Here is a 23,300-nt window from a genome sequence, read left to right as displayed (position 1 = left end):
TTACAGGACTTGGGTCTCGATCTGATGTCGCTCTCACTCCTTGATCTTGCCTGAAAGACACGTAAACACACATGATAATATCATATACAATATATGAATGTAAACACACATTAATGATCAACATATAGCAGAGAGTAACCCAACTTTTGACAGCAATTATAACCGAAGACCACAGCTATCACTGTGATAGAACATTGCTTTTTGCAAACATGAAAACACGACTGATTGATTCATTATTGTGTGCATTCCATGGTACCCACAATGCAACATTTTCCAACGACAGATATTCAGAGCTGGTTGTGTGTGACCGTAGTACCCACCATGCCTCTGATGTAGGACTGGAAGGCGCTGTGGAGGTCGCTGGCCTCAGAGCTGGCCCTGTCACTCTGGCTGGCCCTGTCCCCCCCCTCACTCCCCAGGTCTGAGGCCTGCTGCTGGGAGGACAGCAGGGACACCTCCAGCCCCCCCAGACGGTCCTCCAGGCCACTCACTTCCCCTGAGGGAGGCACAACACAAGAATATTACGATATTAATACTGTGATAATAGTATTGTTAATAATATTATCATAATAACGTTAGAATAATGTCATCATTTACACTGTCTTCTGTGGCTCAGTTGGTAGAGAATGCACTACTAACAATGCTTAGGTTGTGGGTTCAATTCCCGCTGGGACCATATATACTGACAAATGTATGTGTTACGGTACATGTGGGAATATGGTACATGTGGGAAAACTAGGGTTAGGGTTAGGTGCTAGGATGCTATGGTTAAGGTCAGGGTTAGGGGTAGGGTTAGACATGCCAGCATGTACCAAGTCACCCTAGCACCTAACCCTAACCCTAGTTTTCCAACATGTACCGTATTCCCACATGTACTGTAACATATGCACTCACTGCAATGGAAGTCGCTTTGGCTAACAGCATCAGCTAAATGGCATGTCATTCTATTACATAAACACAGGAATTTAAACAGTTTCACAGCTCCACTCTGTGAGGCCGTAAACCTCGTGAGCGAAGCTAAAGGCTAACAACATAGCTAAAAGCTAACAACACAGCGCGTCTATGCTGCACGTGCTGTAACATGGGATTATGTATTATACATGTTACTCATGTAGAGTCCACACAGTGAATGAGTTAAACCAGATGAAGCAACTCCATCTACAGCTCCTTCACCCCTCAGGACAGACGGACAGACAGACACACTCTTAAAGGCTTACGTCAGGTTGCAGGGGAGGCTGACGGAGGCAGAAATCAGACGATGGACTCATTGTAAATGCATGGATGGGAATGAGGAATGGTGTCAGCCTGGCCTCCGATTACTACCTCCGCCAGCCTCCTCAGGTCAGGTGGGATATGTATATACTATTGTATGACGGGGAAGTTGTTTGCTTTGTTCCTGAGGCACACACACACACCGCTCAGAGGACATGCGTAGGTGGCGTAGCACACTAAGGCACATGCCATATCACTGTAAGGTCCCAGGTTCGATTCCGGCCATCAACATATCCTGCATGTCATCCCTCCTCTCTCACCCATCCCTCCTGTCAATCTCTACTCTCTCTATCCCAATAAATAAAAACATAAATGCCCTAAAAACATATTTAACATTACATAACATAACACACACAGGAATGCACCCTCATACTACAATGGTTCAGAGACAGACAGGGACTCCTGCGTACTGCCTACTCCCTAACTAATAATATCATATATAATAATATATAATATAATGACTAAGGCCATACCGAAAACCAAACAATTTGCAGTGTTTGTCGTATTAAAGAATAAATGTCAGAATAAATAAAGGCATTTTAAATTGACGAGTGCTTTGGTCCTCCTTCCTGTCTAGTTTACCATACTGTCTAGTTTACCCCTCTGAGGCCTCCTGTTGTCCTCCCACTCCACATACGTCTTCACAGGTTTGGAGGCTGTTAACTTTATGTCTTTACTGCCGGCTGACTCCTCCTCCTTCTCGGACTCCTTGTCCGCCTCCTCCCGCTCCATCTCATCCTCCGCCCCTTTCTCTTCCCTCCTGAGAGATTCCCGCTCCTCACGGCGTCCCTCCACCGACGGTTTCTCCTCATCTCCACAGGCAGGAAGAGAACGGCCATCTTTACGACAGCTCGCGTCCGACGGGACCTTGTCGTCTTCAACCTCGAAAGCCACGGTTTCGTTGTCTTTGCCTGTCATACCTGTGTGGTGTTCACGGTCAACCTCACTGCATGGCACACAGTCATCCTCCCTATAGGCTACCTTACATGGTTCTCCTCTCTCCTCTAGCTGAGCCAGAGCCTCTTTGTATGGTACACTGTCAACCTCCCTATAGGCTACATTAGAGGGGTCTCCCCTGTCCACTAGCTCGGTCAGACCACCACTATCGGCGTAGCTCCGCGTGTCATCCAGCTCTTTCCCGTCCCCGTCATCGTTGCCGAGCGAGCGGTCGTCGTCCTCCTCGTACCCGTCCCTCAGCTCAGAGAAGCCCCCCTGGCTCTCCCGGTCGAACTCTGCGATGGTGCAGTCGTCCCTGTAGTCCCCCCCCTCCCCCTCCTCCCCCTCCGGGTCGTCCTTGGCAGAGTCCGGTCGGTAGGTGCCGTAGCCGGAGGTCAGGAGGCTGAGCGCGGGGCTTCCGGCGCTGGTGGCGGTGTCGCCTTCCTGGTCCAGCCTCTCCCCGTCCCCCTGCCTGGTGAACTCTGACCTGCCGCCCTCCTCCTCGTGTTTGGAGTCCTGCGGACGCTCCTCCTCGGCGGGGAGGGGTCCGTCCTGTGTGTGTCGAGTGGCTCCTTTGGGTGCTGTGTTTTCCTCTGCGCTGTAATAGAGTCTCTCCACGTCCTCCTCCTCCTCCTCCTCGCGGTCGGACCAGAAAGAGGAGTTGAGGGAGCTGTTCTCGCTCTCTTCGTCCCACTGGCTGTCGTACATTTTGTACATGGTGGCGACTGGCGACAGGGAAACGGACTAGGCGCATGCACACACACACACACACCTGCTGCTGTGGGAAGTAAGGTATTACTGGATCTGGGTGTGATCTCCTGAAGCAGATGGCTAAGGAGAGGAGATAAGAGGATTAGCCTGGAGTGTCAACGCTGCTCTACACTGCCACTTAGTGATGCTGGTGGTCGCAAAGTGGAACTGCAACTGTACCACACCGTATGATGTGAAGTGATGTGTTCCTTCCCGTGCCGTTCCATGCAGAGTAGACTTATGAAAGTGTGTTAAATACCCCCACACACACTAGAGAGTCCGAGGTCCACCCACCACAGTCTCACAAAATCACTGTGGAGAACACTGGGTTATAATTACCTGAATCTTCACTGTGAGTCGATTCATCACACACGTGAATTTGTCCATGGCGTTTCCTGTGGAGAGAATCAAAACTAAATCAATGCGACATGACATCCTCCTCACTAGCACACACATTACAGCCTACTCACTAGTACACACAACCAACCAGTTATGATCCTCTTAAAAGTTTGAATTTACACACTGACAATCACACAATAAGTTATAATTTACTTAATTTACACACTCATAAACACACAATAATGGAGATGGACACAATAATGGAGACACAAGCACACTCGTCCGTCCGTCCCCACACACACACAACCACACACACACACACACACACACACACACACACACACACACACACACACACACACACACACACACACCATGTTCCAGTCCTCACCTGAGAACCTTCCTCTTGATGAGGGGTCTCCCAGGGGCTCCTCTGTCTGGGGTGGACGACTGGCTGACCACGAACGGCGAGAGGGGCCCGTCAGAGAGGTCTGCCTCCCCCCCCAGCCTGTGGGGGGCGGCAGAGGGCCTCGGGTACCTCGGGGACACTGAGTGTTGGGCGTAAGAGTCATAAAACTGCTGTCTCCCTCCAGCTCCAAAGTTACTGTTGTCTCTGCTGTAGGTGGAGGTGAGCACCTGGGAGGTGGACAGAGGAAGCACAGAACATAATTACATTAGATTAGATTAGATTCAACTTTATTGTCATTGCACAGAGTACAAGTACTTAGACAATGAAATGCAGTTTAGCATCTAACCAGAAAGTACAAATAGTGGTATTGTGATTAAAAAAATAGGTATTACAGTGTATGAATATAAAGTTAAGGGCACAGTGGTAGTGGTAGTACTACGCTGTGGCCTGTGTGTAAAGTTAGAGAATGAGGAGTGTAGCATACCTGTCTTTGTTGGTCTGATGGATCCGGAGGCAAGAACACCTCAGTGTGGAAGGCTGCAGTGTTATCCTGCTGAACTGTGGAAGGGAAGGACAGTAAGCAAGCAGTAAGCTCATTAAACACTGGGTAAACACTGGGTTTACTCAGTTCAACGGTGTTGGTCATGGATAGCGCCTTGTTCTTGTTCCCTGGTGATGGCCCCGAGAATAATTCATGAGACTTAATTCTTCCAAACCCAACCTAACCCTAACCTCTACCAATTGGGTAAGCAGAGTCAGAAATGAAAGTACATTGGAATGAATGTGGGAGAAATGTTTAATGACCACTTTAACATAATTAGAGGTGAACATGTGATGAACATAATGTAACACAAATGTGATGTTGTGATGTCTATTAGATTAGATTAGATTCAACTTTATTGTCATTGCCGAGTACAAATACCAGACGACGAAATGCACTTCTAACCAGAAGTGCAAATAGTGATAGTGCAAAACATGACACTGTAGACAAAATAGGATGCGTACAGTTATGAAGTGATAATTACAGTATGGTAAGTACAGTAGTACAAGACATGGGTAACATGTGATGAATACGGTGGAATAGATTCGGACCCCAGGAAGCTGCCCTGGGCATCAAGCTAATGGGGATCCTTTGAATAAAGAAATAAAAACACAAATAAAACAACAGCTTACCTTTGACCTTAGTGAACGCAGGAGGGCTTTTGTAGCTGGTGCTTTGAGAATGACAGGAGTTCACATCACTGGAGGACGCTTGGCTCTTGGACTTCTCAACTCGTATTAGGTCGTCTAGATCTAGAAACACACACTTGTATGAACTCTTTTATATCTCAATATTATCTTATACACATAAGATCTAGCCATTATATGATCGATTCATGTCGACTGTTACACTGCAGTTTATACTATTGGTATTATTTCTATTATTATATTGCTCAATTTTCTCTAGTCTTTATTTGATAACTGTTGCCATTTTTTTCTGTTGTTGCTGCAATGTCAATGCCTAAGAATTTCACTCTCATACTTCTACATGGGATGTAAACAATCAACTTGATTCCGATTCTGATACTCTTGACTATTGATGCAGAAGTCACAACCAACATCCCTCAAATCACCAACCTGTGCAGAGATTTATAGCTAGTTTAGCAGCCCACCTCGTTTGAACTCCCGTAGTCTGTGCTTCGGTATGTTGTTGTAGCCAAGCGCTTCCAACTGCTGCTGGATCTCCTCTTCTGAGAAGTCCAGGTTCTCCATGATGACCTCCTAAAGACAGATGGACACTTCTCAATTAGCACTCAATGCTAACCGGCTAGCATAAACCAAGCAGAGCCACCATCAACACAGCACACCAGAGAAAACCATTCACAAATACTAGCATGGATGACGGATAACAACGTTTATTTACCTCCCAAACACAGGTCTTTTCGCAATGAAGTTGCAACAATTATATATCTGTAATTTCAACTAAAATGTTATAAAATCTGCAGATAATGTTTGTCTCTCAGTGCCAAGACAACAGTCCAGCCGTTGGAGTGTTTTGAAAGCGACGCCCTGGGTTAAGACTTCTTCGCAGGTTGTTCTGGGTGAGTCGTTGGCGCAACAGCGCCACCCCCCGGAACTACCGGAGCATGGAGGACCGCGGAGCGCATTCATACTGGAGTGCGCACATTGATGGCCATTCATTTGGAGGACCAAGTCTGTCAAAATTAACAATAAATATATATATATAAATAAATGAGTGTATGAATAAATAAATGAATGAATACACACAGTTATAACGAAATACATTTCTATATTTATTTATTATTTTACGCATTCATTCTTAATGTATTTCGTTATACTGTGTGTACTGTGTATTCATTCATTTATTTGTTCATACATTCATTTATGTATCTATATATTTATTGTTAATTTTGACAGACTTGGTCCTCCATACATTCATTTGTTTCTGTCTATCATACTCAACTCAACAGTATGTTTGTTAACTAAAGGTGTTTTATAAGACGATTAAATCAGCACACTATCAAAACTAACATTGAGATGCATTATGAAATGCAATACTTTCCTTCACAGTCACAGATACAGCACACACTGCTCTAGTATGTTGTGGGGTAAGATGGATTTTGACGCACAATTTAAAGAAGATGAGAAATGATGTTTTTGTCTCAAAGGCCTTTTGATTTGTATCTCCTATTAATAAATACATAAGCAGCTGAAGAAAAAGGTATATTTATCCAGCATTATAAAGCGCTGAAAAATTAAAGTGACTAAAGTTGAAGTGAAAGTTTTCAGGTATTTATAGAGCCTCATTCAAGTTTTAAATCCCACCCTTCCCTGATGGGAGCCCCACCTCCTTGCGCGCACCTTCCAGCCCTCCTCCAATCACACTGCAGCGCCTGAGACTCTCATGAATAAACCAACATTGTTTAACACTACATCGTTCCTTTTCAGTAAACGGTGGGGTTCAGTAAGGGGTATATTGACAGGTAGTAAACCCCATCTATTCCGGGGGAAAAAGGGACCTTTTGCGTCTTCATTGCCGTTGGGGAGACCATGGCCAACGCCAGGATCTATCGGGAGTCCTTATTGGTGATTTTACTCCAGATCGTCCTTATCTGCTCGGCCCAGGTAAGTGATGGATGGCTGCTCTTCTCTTCTTTTGAGGTTCAGATCCAGTTGGGGTTTGCTGGAACTTGCGTTGTCCCGGATTGTATTCGAAGTGAGTGTGATGGAATTTCCCAAGGAAGAAACCTGATGTGTAGACTACCACTTGTTTTAAAACATAGGCTTCTCTTAAAATATGGGATTGTTTGTTTATTATATGTTTCTAAAGTCTGTCCAACACCACCCTAATGATTAAGAGCCAACCATAATATTTTGTTAATGCCAATTCTGTAGAGTATATATAAGCATCAATTGATGGAGGTGTCAGTATGGCAAACTGGCTGACATATGGAACCAATAAGTAGGAATCTCAGCAACAATATTATCCACATATCCAATTACTTAAAGAGTAAGCCATCTATAGTGGGGGATAGAGTTCTGAATGTTATTCTTCATGTCATCACCTTCCTTTGTCCACCCAGAGTGAACCTACACAATGGCCTCCTTTGTGTGAGGTACCGACCCAAACTGCCCAACAACTGCCCCGCCATCAGCAGTGACTTGGGGCTGAATTTCACCAGAAAGGATTTAAGTGATTGTTGTGTGTTTCTCTACAGAGAGGCCCGGTCGGTCCGAGAGGTCCCCAAGGACCCCCTGGTGTCTCAGGCCACGCCGGAGTCGATGGCATAGACGTGAGCTACCTGTCGACATAACCTGCTTTTATCATTATTGTGTATCATTTTAATCCTCAGAATTTCCAGCATTAAGTATGTATTGTAACTGCCACTGACCAAATTCACAGTAAAACCGCATCAATTTATTTAGATTTAATAGATACCGATGATAGTTTTCTGAAATCATATCATATTTATCACATTTTATTTCAGGGGGACAGAGGAGATGGGCCTGGTGGGGATGGCGGTCCTGTAAGTGGATTATCATTTTCTTTATAACACTCCTTCATAACCTAGTAATAAACGGTGTAATAACGCTGTTAATAAATGGTTAATAAACGGTATTTATGTGATCCCAGGGCCTTGATGGGGACGACGGCCTAGCAGGAACTCCAGGAGCCCCGGGCCTCGCGGGCGCAGACGTGAGTCGATAAACTGAACGTTTTTCTATCTAGTTTATTTATGTTCCTTCCTTCATGGATCAAAACCTTGGTGCAGAAAGCCCAGACAGAAGAGTCCATGGTGCCTCTGAATGTTCTACACACCCAGAGGGATGAAGACGTGTGGAGCCACTGTGAGAGCTAGTTTAGTTTGGACCCTGAGCAAAAATGCTGAGGTAAAAAAGAAAAAAGAAGAAGAAAAACTTAGAAAAAATGAATCTGATGAATACATCAATCTGGGTATTTAGGGGGGAGAGAGGAGAGGGGAGGAGAGGGGGAGGGGAGGAGGAGGAGAGGAGGGGGAGAGGAACGCGCGCCTCAAATAGCTTCCTGAATGAGACAGAGGTCTTTTTGTGTGAGTTGGGGGGCGCAGTGGGGCCACAGCTGGCCGCCGATGGCTGACAGGAAGGAACCTTACGCTGGGGAAGGCGGAGCGGATTGGGCCCCAGTGTGAGAGCTGCTGTCCGATTGGCCGACGGTGCTGAATACAGAGTAGCCTATCAAAGGAGGTGCTGAGTTTCAGGCAGGAAACGGTCGGGGGTGTCCAGATCATGTTTCTAATCAGTTCAGGTAGGCTTGGTTTCACTGGCTTTGGGCCGTAGTTATCGTAATGTTAGAAACAGTGACTATGACAAAACACTATTGATTGTACTTCCTAATCGTCAGTTTTGATAAATTCACGTCCACCACTTTTATGTTTTGGTTGGGCCCTTATTACAGTTGTCTTCCGAAGACTATGACTAGTCGTTGAGTGACCACCCTGGTTTATATAGGCCAACTTGATGGACTAGGGGAGGAGCTACCCCTACTAGGGGAGGAGCTACCCACTGTACAAGAGGAAGGACACACCCCCTTCCAACCATGTTTACATTTCTTGATTGGTACAGTTAGGCAGAGTCTTAGACTTATGCTGTGTAACATACTGAGTATTAACTGAGGAATACTATTGAAAACCGTCATATAAAAGAGTACACCAAGGCAGGGCAATAGAACATGAAGTTACTTTACTTTAATTATCAAGTTTTGTACAATTGTTATTTGTATTTGACAAAGACTTGGTTTGTTCTGTAGGGAGAAACTGGACCTATTGGAGAATCTGGCCCTGATGGACCACCTGGGCCAAAAGTAAGTCTCCATCATTTCAGAATCAGAACCAGAATTATTTTTATTGTATTTTTATTATATTCTTTTATTTGCACATACAGGAAATTGACTTTGTGAGATTGGTGCATAGGACATAAAGAAACTGCATAACATCAACACTGATCTCAAGCAGCCATTTTATGATCACCAACTGACTAATTGTCATTGTTTTTTTTATCAGGGCGACACTGGGGAGGCTGGGGAACTCGGAGAGACTGTAAGTAAACAAGTGTTTCTAGACTATTATGGTTATTAGATCGTTATTGCGCTGTATATGTACCCAGGGAGATATATATACTGTATATGTACCCAGGGAGATATATATACTGTATATGTACCCAGATCTTTACATATACTGTATATGTACCCAGGGAGGCTGCTGGAGGTGGACACTAGAGGAGGGCTCACTGTCATGCATGGATGGAATCACATGTTTGATACCATTCCTCATGTCATTTCATGCCATGCATTACAATGAGCCCGTCCTCTGATTTCTACCTCCACCAGCCTCCCTGGAAGTCTACTACACAGCAGTGCTCTAGGCATGTCTCCTGCACATGCAATTATCACCCAATTATCACCCAAGTATCACCCAAGTATCACCCAAGTATCATCCAATTAACACCCAATTATCGTCCAATTATCATCCAATTATCACCCAATTATCATCCAGTTATCAACCAATTATCACCCAGTTTACCGTTGGTCTTTAAGTCTCCATGATCTCTGTCTTGTCTCTCACAGGGCGTTGGACCTGACGGCGCAGAGGTGAGTACTCTGTCACTGGTCACATGACTGAGGAAAGATGTACTCAAGTCCAATAGGGAGTTTCATCACCAGGAGGGATTACTCCTAAAATAATTGACTCAAGATTACGTGTTCCTACCAGGGGAGGCTGGGGGAGGTAGAATTCGGAGGACGGACTCAATGGAATGAGGAATTCAATACAATGATCCCGTCCTCCGATTTCTACCTCCACTGGTTCCAACTGTGATTATGACTACCAAGATTTTAGATTGGATTCGATTAGATTCAACTTTATTATCTTTGAGTACACATACTGAGACAACGAAAGGTAGTTTGGCATCTAACCAGATAGTGCAAATGGTATTACAGTAAAAGGTATTACAGTATAAGGTATTACAGTATAAGGTATTCCAGTATAAGGTATTACAGTATAAGGTATTACAGTAAAAGGTATTACAGTCTGAGGTATTACAGTGAATATAAATAAGTGAATATTCTATTAATACCAGGACACTGACGTTACTACTAAGAGGTTAGAGTATGACTTCCTGTTGTTCTGGTTGTGCTGACAGGGAGCACCTGGTAAAGATGGACTGGCTGGAGAGCTCGGCAAAGTGGGACCCTCTGTGAGTACCGTATCTACATCATTTTGGAAATCAACAGGCCTGTTGTTGATCCAATACTGACATCAGGGGAGGCTGGTGGAGGTAGAAATCAGAGGACAGGCTCATTGGAATGCATGGGATGGAATGAGATTCAGTTTCATGCATTTATAATGAGCCCGTCCTCCGATTTCTCCCCTGATTGACGTCCATTGAAGTAGACTTGACATACATAATTGCGCTCACATACAAATTGTAGTGCTGCTGTTTTGATATTGCATTCAGCACATTGCATTGAGTTCTAACTTGATTAATGAATGTTTTCATTCCTGGTATGATATATAATGTGTTAACATGTATAATATACATATATATATATATATATATGATATATAATATGTTCATAATATGTTATATCATCTCTTCTAGGGAGCAAGAGGCAAGATTGGCCAAGTGGGGCTTCCTGGACCTGCAGGACCCAGGGTAAGTAACCATCTGGTCATCCATTGGGCGATCAGCGTAGTTAGAATGGCTTTGTTATGCCGCCATTGGAAATGCCACATTGCCTTGGCTAATCATCTATAGCCTTGGCTAATCATCTATAGCCTTGGCTAATCATCTATAGCCTTGGCTAACCATCTATAGCCTTGGCTAATCATCTATATCCTTGGCTAATCATCTAAAGCCTTGGCTAATTATCTATAGCCTATGTACAGAATGGTGGGAGTGCAACAGCCTCAACGCAGCCTCAATGTCAAAACATTTCTCATTAATTGAAACTCTTATTTCTCTTCTAGGGTCTACCTGGCATCTATGATGGGGAGGACCTGGTAAGTTTGATTCGAGAGTAACATCGTGTACTTGCATACAGCACAGTGGAGGCTGGTGGAGGCAGAACTCGGAGGATGGGCTCATTGTCATTTCTCATTCCGTTCCATGCTTTACAATGAGCCCGTCCTCCGATTTCTGCCTCCACCAGCCTCAACCCTGGTACAGTGGGTTGTACTGTGATGTGGTGTGTTGTTGTCAGTGGAGCCCCCTGGTGGCAGGAGGCCCCACTCTTAGATGACCTCAAATAGGCTGTGCTTGTGTCCCCCAGTGTCCCAACGCCTGCCCCACCGGACGCAACGGATACACCGGCCTACCCGGGATGAAGGTGAGGGGAGTAGCCGCGGTTACTACGGTTACTATGGTTACCGACGCTGCGTTTTTTTTACCTGAAACATTTGTGAAACATTTTGGGCCCGGTTTCACAGACAAGGTTCAAGCCTAGCTCAGGATTAAATCACACATGCAATGGAAAATCTCCATTGAGGGACACTTTTTTAGTCTAGGATTGGTCTTAATCTGCGTCCATGAAACCAGCCCAGTATTTACTGTGAAAACGTGGTTTTCGTGTGGCTTTGTAACTTTGTACGGTGTCCCTTCAGGGCCACAAAGGGGTTAAAGGCGAATCTGGAGAGCCTGGAAAGCAAGGACACAAGGTAACATCTCCCCGTCTTCACTAGAGGAACGTTGGTTGTTAGATCGCACGGCACTTCATAGTATTATGGTGACCTGGTTCCATTTGAGGACATTGATGTTGACACGCTAGTGACACATTGTTCTTGTTGTTGTTTTTGTTTATCAGGGAGAGGAGGGAGACCAGGGAGGAGACGGAGAACTTGGAGCTCAAGGACTACCAGTAAAATATTTCACTATTTCTCTCACAGACTATCTATCAAAACAAACGTGCCCTGCCTCATACATGTTAACGTTGGACATTATGTAACATTATGCCCCTCTCCTTCACTCTCTTTCTGTCTCCCCCCCCCCTCTCTCTCTCTACACCCCTTTTTCTCTCTCTTCCTTTTCCTGACCCTCTCCATCTCTCTCACTCTCTCTTTCTCTCCATCTCTCTCTCTCTCTCTCTGCTGAGTGATTTCAGGGCTCAGGTGGACCCAGGGGGATCACAGGAATGATGGGCTCCAAAGGTGACAGGGTAAGGGTCATAGGGTCAAAGGTGACAGGGTAAGGGTCATAGGGTCATGAGGTCACAGGGTCAAAAGGTCACACGCTTCAATACTTAAAAGTATAACTTCTGATATCTGCCATCTTTTATTAACAGGGTCCCCGTGGCAAGCTTGGCGATCTGGGTTCTCAGGGTATCCAGGGTGGCCATGTAAGTGCCTGTGTCTTTATCACCACTAACCACAGCTACTACACAGATGTTGGGGCGACAAAGAGTGACCCCGACATTCATTAAGGAATTGTGTTTTCTTTTTCTAGGGTGACAGGGGTCAGAGAGGAGTCGTGGGTGAGACAGGGCCAAGCGGTGGACAAGTAAGTACAACATAAACACCTTAAACACCGCTAGACCACAATGCAACACAACATTTACATGTACATTATTGGCATCTAGCAGACGCCTTTATCCAAAACGACTTACAACAAATACATTTGACTGAGTAAGTGAATCATCTATCCATCAGTCATAGCAGGAAGAAGTCATCTATGCTCGGGCCAGGGGCCATTGGCGGTCTTCTCTGATAGAAGGCGGACACATTTTTATTGAAATTTTAACAGTAGAGAGGGGAGTAGAGTGGAAGTAGATGTCTCAGGAGGGACAGTTAAGGTGTAGCCTGAGGAGATGGGACTTCATCACACAGAACATGTAGGCTAACTCACACAGAACATGTAGGCTACCACACCACACAGAACATGTAGGCTACCACACCTCACAGAACATGTAGGCTACCACACAACACACATCCAACAACAGTCACCTGCCACCAGGACACACAGCCGTGTCCCCATCAGACATTGTTGTGCTACCATAGGAACACGCATACTCTTCTCTCGTTGCTATAACATTTATTCACCACCATCAACAGTCTTACTCAGGGTGGGAGGAACTGCCTTCTTCATCTTCATATACTATCTTAGTTTTATATTTTTTAGGGCATTTCTGCTTTATTGGGATAGACAGTAGTAGAGATTGACAGGAAGGATGGGTGAGAGAGAGAGTGTGTGACAGGGTGTGACATGCAGGATATGTCGATGGCCGGAATCAAACCAGGGATCTTGCGACGATATGCCAATGCGCCTTAGCGTACTACGCGCCTACTATCTTAGATTTGACAGAAGGTTGTTGTTGTTGACTGTTCTGTTGTTGTTGTGCAGGGCGCTCGAGGGCCAGGAGGAATCAGAGGCCTTCCAGGACAGAACGGAGAAGCTGTGAGTAAGCTAGACACCCTACGCCCTACCAAAACACAGCTATTATCACCTAACCAACGGAGAACCCTTGTCTCTATGCAATACCAGTCAAAAGTTTGGACACACTTTCCCATTTGATTGAATGTATATATTTGTATGGGATCTGTAGCTGTGTCAAAACTCAAAAGACCATTAGACACACATTGGTCCGATCAACTTCCATGTTGATTAAAACGTCTGTTCTCTCTCCCATGTGTAGGGTCTACCAGGTCCTGACGCTCGTGAGGGAATCCCTGGTCTACCAGCCGGCAGGGTACATTGACTGATTGATTGATTGACTGACTGATTGATTGATTGATGAATGCTATTATAGTTTTTTTGTCTGCCTGTCACTTTCATACCCAGCTATAGTTGCTCCTTGGGGTTGATAAGATGAGGTTCAATGAGGATATATGTCCATCGGTGGAGGCTGGGGGAGGTAGAATAGAGGACGCTCGTTGTAATCCACGGAGTGGAAAATGAGGGCATGTTTGATAACGTTCCCTCTTCCAGCCCATGCATTACAATGAGCCCGGCCTCCGATTTCTACCTCCACCAGCCTCCCCTGACATACCACACATACAGACATACAGGTAGTCGTAAGATTGACCTGTCGGGTCTGTTTCTGTCATTACCCAGGGTGTTCCTGGGAAGGACGGAGGCCCAGGAGACGCCGGTCTGCAAGGACTTCCTGTACGTATGACCTCTGACCCCTGACCGGTCATCTAGTGTCGCACCTGATTGGATACGATTGTTTTTCGTCGATTGACTCTGATGTTGTTTGTCTTCACACAGGGTTTGCCAGGTGCCTTTGGGCCAAAGGGGGCCGGTGGAGATAAGGTATGTTGAACACTATGTTATACATTCATGATTATAATGTCATGGAATACATTCAAAAGTTATAAGATGCAGTTATCACTGTTGCCATTGTCTTGAAGGAGACAGGCCAAGCGCACGTGCTGTTGTTGAGAATCGTCTGACAGTTTGTTTTCCTTTCCCTGTTGCCAGGGCAACTCTGGGGACCCAGGTAGCGGAGGACTAATGGGGTCTCCTGGGAAATCAGTAAGTCGACCAATCAAATGACACGACAGGGAATAACAGGTTTACACCTGTTTACACCTGACACAACACCGCCGGTTTTAGAGCCATTAACACAGATAACCACTGACACAAAGTCACTGACACAGATCCACTGACACAATAATGAACCAAACAGGTACTCAAAATAGCTGTCAAAACTGTCATAGCCACCCAAAAAACCCATCTTCAAGTTCACGTTAAATTACGTTTGTTGTTTCTGTATGCATAACCACGATGAGCATCACATTACCGTGACAACGCGTGTTATTAATAATAATAATGCCTGTTGTTTTCAGGGAGAGCGTGGTGAGCAGGGGGAAGTTGGGCCTCTTGGAGCCAGGGGTGGGCCAGTGAGTATGTTTCATCTTGTTAACGCTAGACCAACTGAAGTATGTTTCATCTTGTTAACGCTAGACCAACTGTAGTATGTTTCATGTTGTTAACGCTAGATCAACTGTAGTAAGTTTCAGCTTGTTCACGCTAGATCAACTGTAGTAAGTTTCAGCTTGTTCACGCTAGATCAACTGTTTCTTGTTAATACTGGATAAACTGTTGCATGTTTTTGTCTGTTTTCTTGAAAAACTGTTGTATGTTTTCTCCTGTTCACTAGATAAACTATAGTATGTTATAGTCTGTCTACTAGATAAACTATAGTATGTTATAGTCTGTCTACTAGATAAACTATAGTATGTTATAGTCTGTCTACTAGATAAAACTATTGTACGTTTTCTGCTGTTCACTAGAACTAAACTGCAACATTTATTCACTACATCAACTGTAGATCTCAGTGGTTTATGAGGTGTTCCAGGGTCAGGGATTACAGTCTGAACAACAGCATTAACCAGATCAGTATGAAACACCGCTCTGCTGCCATGACCAGTGGTGACAGGAGGATCTGAGTCGGGTGGAATGAATTCAGAAAAGTGGAACAACGTGATTCACTAATGAAACAACCACACAGACCCAGGAACGAACACAATAATCTGCCTTGTTAAATATAAATACAGTGCGACTTCACTGGAGTGGTTTAAAGGTTGAATGCAAAGGTTTTCTTTTTGATAAAAACAACAACAACAACAGCAACGTTTGTCTATTCGGCAGATACCGCTGTTATTAAATAATCTGATCCTTTTTGATGAAAATAACGGTGTGTGTTCCTCCCGTAGGGTGAGCGTGGAGTCAGAGGACATGATGGGCCAATGGGAAGCCCAGGAGCCAGGGTGAGTCATCAGCCCTAACCCCTTACCTTAACCCTAGATGAACCACTAGGACCAACATACCTTAACCATGACCCCAAATGAACCTTCAGGTGAACCCCTAGGACTAACACACCTTAACCATGACCCCAAATGAACCTTCAGGTGAGGTGAACCACACACCTAACCTTGGGCCACACAGTAGTATCAACTGAAGCATGTACCATTTCCCCCAAAACATCCGCCATACTAGATAACATTAGATTCAAAAAGTACCAGACAACAAAATGCAGTTTAGCATCTAACCAGAATTGCAAATAGTGATATAAAACATGATAGGTACTGTATGGCAAGTAGGGTAGTTAGAGGTATATACAGGAGATGGATAGCAGTAAACGTTGTACAGTTATGGTAGCTATGTACAGCATGGTGTATACAGATAAGTATAAATTAGAGGCAGTATCAAAAAAGAGGTACTGTATGTACAAATGTGCAAACTACACTAAACTATACTAGTGCCCTTTGAGACAATTTAAACCAAACAAACCATAACTGACCAATGCAAATAGGACCACAACGAGACAAACATGACCACCATCAGGTTCCCACTAGCAGGAACTGTACAGACTAACAGGTGAGCATCAATCGGTGGAGGCTGGTGGAGGTAGAAGTCAGAGGACAGGCTCATTGTTGTAATGCAAGGAATGGAATGGAGGAATGGTATCAAACACGTGTCCAGAGGAGGAGGATGAAGTAGGGAGTGAAGGAAGACTGCACAGAAGATAATCCTCTCAATGAAACATCCTCTGTCAAGAAGGGGTGGAAAGACCAATGTATTATAAGCATATTCATTAGTCTAGCCTTATATTCACTATTACTATGTTCACATTCACACCTTCTAGTCCGCAACAATGAGTCCTTCACAACAACACAAATACTCATCACTAATAAATACAAATAAAGAATAGACACAAATAGCCATCTGAAACACAAAGGCTTGGGCAGAGCCTCCCTGTGTGAGTGTGTGTGCATCCACTCCACAGTCAGTAGAGCCGGCAGCTACCCCGTGTCGAGACTCTCAGCTCTGTATAAACCTCCAGACTGCAGTAATACAGTAATCCACAGGAGGGGCGGGGGGCGGGGGGGGGGCTGCAGGGAGGGAGGGAGGGGGGGGCTGCAGGGAGGGAGGGGGGGGGGCATGAATAGACTCTTGTTACACTGGTCCCTGCTCCCAGGGGCTTTGCTCCACCATAGGGGGGATTCAGGTTGGGGAAGGAGGCTGAATGGGCTCCTCTGTCTGAGCAGGAATTCCTTAAACCAGCCACCCAGCGAGGCCAGGGTATGCCTCCATCAGTACCCACAGATCTGAGGGAGGGAGGGAGGGAGGGAGGGAGGGTGTGTGCGTGTGTGTGTGTGTGTGTGTGTGTGTGTGTCCAATACCTTTCCCTGCTCAGACGTTTTAGTTTTTTTGCTAAAATGTTGTTGTTTTTCTTCTGTGAATGTGGTCGCTTTCTGTGACGGGATGGACGTATCTGGAGGCTATGCACAGGCGATCCAGTGTGTTTTGATTTGAACAGTATTGCTTTGTGTGTGTGTGTGTGTGTGTGCCTGCTGCGCATGTGTGTGTGCGTGTGTGCCTGCCTGCGTGTGTGTGTGCCTGTGTGTGTGTGTGTGAGCGTGCGTGCCTGTGTGTGTGTGTGTGTGTGCCTGTGTGTGTGTGCCTGTGTGTGTGTGTGTGTGTGTGTGTGTGTGTGTGATTACAGGGAGGTGTAGGGGATCTTGGCCTACCTGGCCTGCCGGGCCCTGCTGGTCTGCTGGGACAGAAGGGAGACAGGGTAAGGATGATGAAACTGTCTATTGTCTCCCAGAGAGCTGCCAGTTCCCACTGCAGTAACACGTACGGCCCACAGTGACTCTGTGTTCAGCCAAATGAGCGTTCAAAGACCGAAGTCATTTAATTCTATGAAGAAGAACATTTAAAATAAAAAAAACACTATAAAAATATTTTATTCATGTTAACTATTTTTGTCCATCTCTCCAGGGAGGAGTTGGTCTAGATGGCCCTGCAGGAGAGCTGGTGAGTTACCTCAGGAACACCTCCATTTTTACCTTTAACATTTGGCAGATGCTTTAGCAGATGCATTTAGCAGATGCTTTTATCCAAAGAGACTTACAACACATCCATTTGTCTAAGTAAGTGAATCAACACTCATCTATAATCATCTATCAGTCATCGTAAGTAAAACCTTCGAAAAGAACAAGTGCCTTCGGCCCTCACAATACTAGAGAAAGGAAGAAAAAACGTTTTTAAATTGTATTTTTTATTCCAAGTTCTGGTAACACTTCGAACAAACCCAACATGACCTCCATATATGGTCACATCCTACTGCCGCCAGGTCGTTTTTACGCCACGTAATCGCCATCAGCTAATAGAGGTTTACATAACGTGAATTAGTGAAGTAAAACCCCAGTCTCATCAGAACTACTGGAACTGCGAGGCCTTATGTAAAGGCTGTGGGCAGACTAAGACTAATGGGTATTAGGGGTTTCATAATCGCCAGACTAGAGGCAGACAGTTTCTCTCTCTCTGAAAATTAGCGATTAGATGAGAGGACTGACGAGGTTGATTCTGCGACATACCAGCGTTATGTCCAGGGGGCATACTTGTACATCAAGCCGCCTCACGCTACGGAAACAGGAGATAGGCTCCTGCCCCCTATGGGCTGTTAGGCTTGAGGTTCGCAAGGCTACTTACTGATGAGGTTGAGTGAGATTGATGACTGGATGGATAGATGATTCACTTACTTTAGACAAATGTATTCATTGTAAGTCGCTTTGGATAAAGGCGTCTGCTGAATGCTAAAAATGTCAAATGTAATTAGTGATTCCATAACCATGTGATTAAAAGAGATGAAACATGTGCTAATGGTCTCAGGGTGCTGCTGGTGAAGAGGGGCAAGCAGGAGAGAGAGGGGACTTGGTAAGTATCCACCACACACACACTCTCACTCTCACACACACACACTCTCACACTCTCACACACTCTCACTCTCACTCTCACTCTCACACACACACACACACACTCTCACTCTCACACACACACACACACACGCACACACTCTCACTCTCTCTCTCTCTCTCTCTCTCTCTCACACACACACACACACTCTCACTCTCACTCTCACTCTCACTCTCACTCTCACTCTCTCACACACACACACACACACACACACACACTCTCTCACACTCAAACTCACACTCACACTCTCTCTCACACACACACACACACACACACACACTTTCGTGTTTTTGTGTGAGAGGAAGCACTGATTCTGTTTCCTTATAGGGTGAGGAAGGGGAGGAAGGCGAGAAAGGATCGGTGAGTCCAGCCAATATAATTGTGTTAACACATTTAACACTGCTGTAACGCATCATCAACATGCAACATTTCACGTCTGTACACGTCTTTATGTGACTCACATTGGACACACAGTTCTAGGAAGCGTGGTCTATCCAATCTGTTACCTTCAGTAAAACCTAACGTTTCACCTGTTCACCTCCTCTCACACGCCTGTCCTTTCCTGTCCTTTCCCCTTGTTGTCATTTCCAGACGGGCAGACCCGGGGACACTGGCAACAAAGGACCCGAGGGGTCACGGGGGGTACCAGGCCCGGAGGGCAAGGATGGCCAGCCTGGACCACGCGGCATGCAGGGAGACCGAGGTACCCCAGGACTGAGGGGGTCACAGGGGCCAGCGGTAGGCACCTTTGACCCTTGACTATGGCAGCGAACCAGGAGCACTATATTACAAAGCACTATAGTATGAAGAACCATACCAGACAACTAACCAGACCTGCTGGCTGGGGACCTGAAGCACTGCTGGAATGACCCCAGAACAGTCCAAACTGACACTAGTCCCTAACCCCTTTAGGCACACGTGTAGGTGTTTAAGGATTGGATAGTTATAAACAAGATGGTGAACATTCCTCCTGGCCTCTCATGAAACTCATGAAAAGGAAAGGAGTTAAGGAATTAAGCATTGAAGGAAAGGAAGGAAGGAAAGAAGAAAGGAAGGAAGGAAGGAAGGAAGGAAGGAAGGAAGGAAGGAAGGAAGGAAGGAAGGAAGGAAGATAGATAGGGATATAGGAGCCCTCCTAAAATCCTAAAATAAAACCTCACCAATCCCTCAAGATAATGACAAGGATTTATTTATTGATAGAAGAAGAACGCTCAAGAGAAAGTATTAACATGTGATAAGCCTGCCCTGTGTTCAGTAGCTACAGTACATCCTGGGGCTACGGAGTGTGGTGTTTACCACAGTGATGCTCTCTAACAAGTCCCTTGTTCCACCAGGGCAAAGAACCATCTGATACACACATCAAACAAGTCTGCATGAGAGTAATGCAAGGTAAGTCTTCCTCATTTATCAACCTGATGTCAAACTCATGTGATATAAACGAGATTCACTCCAGGGATAGAGGGATAGAGGGAGGGAGGGAGGGAGGGTGAAATAAAGAGTGTAAGAATATATAAATGTTTCATGTATTCTTATAAGAATAGATAAGATTCAACTTCATTGTCAATGAACAGAGCACAAGTACTGAGATAACAAAATGTAGTTTGTGCACACGTCAAAGAGCCTTGCTCAATGGCATAACAGCAGTGATAGATATGATGCCAGCAACCCCCCAGTCACCAGTTCACATCCAGCTCTCTCCTGCGGTGGGGATCGAACCATCGACCTGCTGATTGCTGGCCGGCCTCTCTAACCTCTCGGCTACCTGTCGCCCTTACCTGGGCCCTCGGTCATTAACATTTACATTTATGGCATTTAGCAGAAGCCTTTTATCCAAAACGACTTGTGAATCATCTATCCACCAGTCATGGCAGGAAAAAGTAATCATGCAAATAAAGCTACGGCCACGGGCCATTGGCAGACATCGTGCTAGAACAAGGACGATTTTTTATTGAAAAAATAATTATGACACTGGGGAAACAGTACACGAGGGAAGGGGGGGCGAGTAGACGTCTCAGGAGGGACAGTTAAGGTGTAGCCTGAAGAGATGGGTCTTCAGTCTACGGCGGATGATTGGGAGTCTTTTTTAGTTTTTCATTGTTGTTGTCAGTTTGTGATGTGGATATCAATGTTTGTCTGAATTTCGTTGGATGTTTTGTTGTTGCCGTGCTTCATGTTTTATAATAATAAAAAAAATAATAAAAAAAATACATTGGGGAAGATAGGTAGTGATTCTGCATTAACCCCCTCCTCCCCTCCCCCGGTCCCACAGAGCAGCTGGCCCAGCTAGCAGCCAGCCTGAGCCGTCCAGAGTCAGGCATCTCTGGGATCCCCGGCCCCCCCGGCCCCCCTGGACCCGCAGGCGTCAACGGAGAGAACGGCTTCCCGGGACACACCGGGGCCCGAGGCCTGCCCGGACTCAAGGGACCTCCAGGGGTACTGGGGCGCAAAGGAGGCAAAGGTGAGACACAGTTGGGCCTGTTGGAGGTGGTGGCGGTGTTGTTGTTGTAGTTGTTGCTGTTATAGTAGTAGTAGTAGTAGTAGTAGTAGTAGTAGTAGTAGTAGTAGTAGTAGTAGTAGTAGTAGTAGTAGTAGTAGTAGTAGTAGTAGTAGTAGTAGTAGGGTTAGGGTTAGTAGTAGTAGTAGTAGTAGTAGTAGTAGTAGTAGTAGTAGTAGGGTTAGGGTTAGGGTTAGTAGTAGGGTTAGGGTTAGGGTTAGTAGTAGTAGTAGTAGTAGTAGTAGTAGTAGTAGTAGTAGTAATAGTAGTAGTAGATGTAGTAGTAATAGTAGTAGTAGTAATAGTAATAGTAGTAGTAGTAGTAGTAGTAGTAGTAGTAGTAGTAGTAGTAGTAGAAGTAGTAGTAGTAATAGTATTAATAGTAGTCGTAGTAGTAGTAATACATTTACATTACATTTTTGGCATTTAGCAGACACCTTTATCCAAAGCAACTTATACATTAAATCAAAGTGAATCATCAGTCATCGTCGGGGCTAGGGGCCATTGGCAGTTACAATGCTAGAAGAAGGACTTTTTCACAGCAGAGAACCTGTACAGGGGTGTGGAGGGGATGATACAAGCAGCACCTGTCAAACTACACACCTATACTGTTTCTGATCCAACCATGTGTATTCTGTTCAGGTGACACAGGGGACAGAGGAGACAAAGGACCCACAGCCAGAGGAGACAAAGGAGAACCTGGAGCGCCTGGTCTACCAGGTAAACACACACAATATACTGTATATTTCATATAACATATAATATACAATATTAATATGCTCAGCCCGGTATGCTTGGTCTTGCCACTAGCTAGCTAGGCATGTCAGGCCCAATAGACTGTCATGAGCAGTGTCTCAGCGTTTACATTTTTATATTTACATGTTTGGCATTTAGCAGACGCTTTTATCCAAAGCGACGTACGTTTTGTCTAAGTAAGTGAATCGTCTATCCATCAAGTCATCGTAAGAAAAAGTAATCTGTGCTCTGACCAGGGGCCATTGGCAGTCACAATGCTAGAAGAAGGAAGATAGTCACACTGTAGCCTTGGAGGTAGAAATCGGAGGACGGGCTCAATGTAAGGCATGGAATGGAATGATACCAACACACGTGTCTGATACCATTCCTCATTCCATTCATTACAATGATCCCGTCCTCCGATTTCTACCTCCATCAGCCTCCCTCCTGCATGGCTAATGTTTAATGATATGATATGACATCACAAGTGTCCCATGACCCCTCCGTCCCCCAGGCTCACCCGGCAGGGCCGCCTACGGTTCAAACGGGCGCGACGGTGAGCGAGGGCCTCGCGGCGTTCCTGGTATGGTCGGTGTTCCCGGGCCGCCGGGCCACGCTGGCGTGAACGGCTACTGCGAGTCGTCACAGTGCATCCTGCCCATGGTGGCGTCGCCCATCTCCGCCAAAAGCTCCGAAATGAAGGGGCCCAACGACATGTGAGGAGGAGGAGGAAGAGGAGGAGGATGGAGGAGGAGGATGGGGGAGCCGTTAACGGACACCCTGAACTGAGGGGCCGGAGGAGAACTGAGAGACTAATGGAGAAAGGTTGAAACGCTCCACCACGGAAGACACGGAAGAATTACTTTGATGTGTTTTTGTCTGTTTGTTTTATTTGTCGATTTGCTGTTTTGTCAATTGTTTTAGTTTTTTTTTTTCATTACACCCCCCCCCCCCCCATCCCCCTAAAACACATGAGCATTCCTCAGCTGAAACAGGGTTGTGTCCCTGAAAGAGTCTTTAATTATAATTTTTTTACCTCAGTTCTAGCTTTTACCATCTTTGTACTGTAAAATAAAATACAACACTAATTTCAGACAAACTTGTTCAAGTTTGATTAGATATCGTTTG

The 23,300-nt window shown here is 45.4% G+C and overlaps 1 protein-coding gene across 1 annotated transcript; it reads left to right on the top strand.

The window, feature by feature from the left end:
* Window positions 1-6,757: 6,757 nt before the first annotated feature.
* Window positions 6,758-22,892, top strand: col9a1a (collagen, type IX, alpha 1a; the record flags this gene model as incomplete). Its single annotated transcript, XM_080546823.1, has 30 exons — window positions 6,758-6,832; window positions 7,426-7,500; window positions 7,696-7,734; window positions 7,842-7,904; window positions 9,810-9,833; window positions 10,385-10,438; window positions 10,844-10,897; window positions 11,212-11,244; window positions 11,514-11,570; window positions 11,845-11,898; window positions 12,045-12,098; window positions 12,342-12,395; window positions 12,522-12,575; window positions 12,683-12,736; window positions 13,577-13,630; window positions 13,869-13,922; window positions 14,288-14,341; window positions 14,444-14,488; window positions 14,657-14,710; window positions 15,025-15,078; window positions 15,895-15,948; window positions 17,688-17,759; window positions 17,966-18,001; window positions 18,860-18,904; window positions 19,271-19,303; window positions 19,535-19,681; window positions 20,278-20,332; window positions 21,213-21,401; window positions 22,080-22,157; window positions 22,687-22,892. The coding sequence occupies 30 exons, from the start codon at window positions 6,758-6,760 to the stop codon at window positions 22,890-22,892; spliced, it is 1,974 nt and encodes a 657-aa protein (XP_080402949.1).
* Between the last annotated feature and the right edge of the window lie 408 nt (window positions 22,893-23,300).

Source organism: Nansenia antarctica (assembly GCF_963989245.1).
Source record: "Nansenia antarctica genome assembly, chromosome: 16".
In the NCBI taxonomy this organism is placed as follows: domain Eukaryota; kingdom Metazoa; phylum Chordata; class Actinopteri; order Argentiniformes; family Microstomatidae; genus Nansenia; species Nansenia antarctica.
Note: the sequence above shows the minus strand (reverse complement) of the source record. Positions and strands in the feature narration are given on the sequence as shown.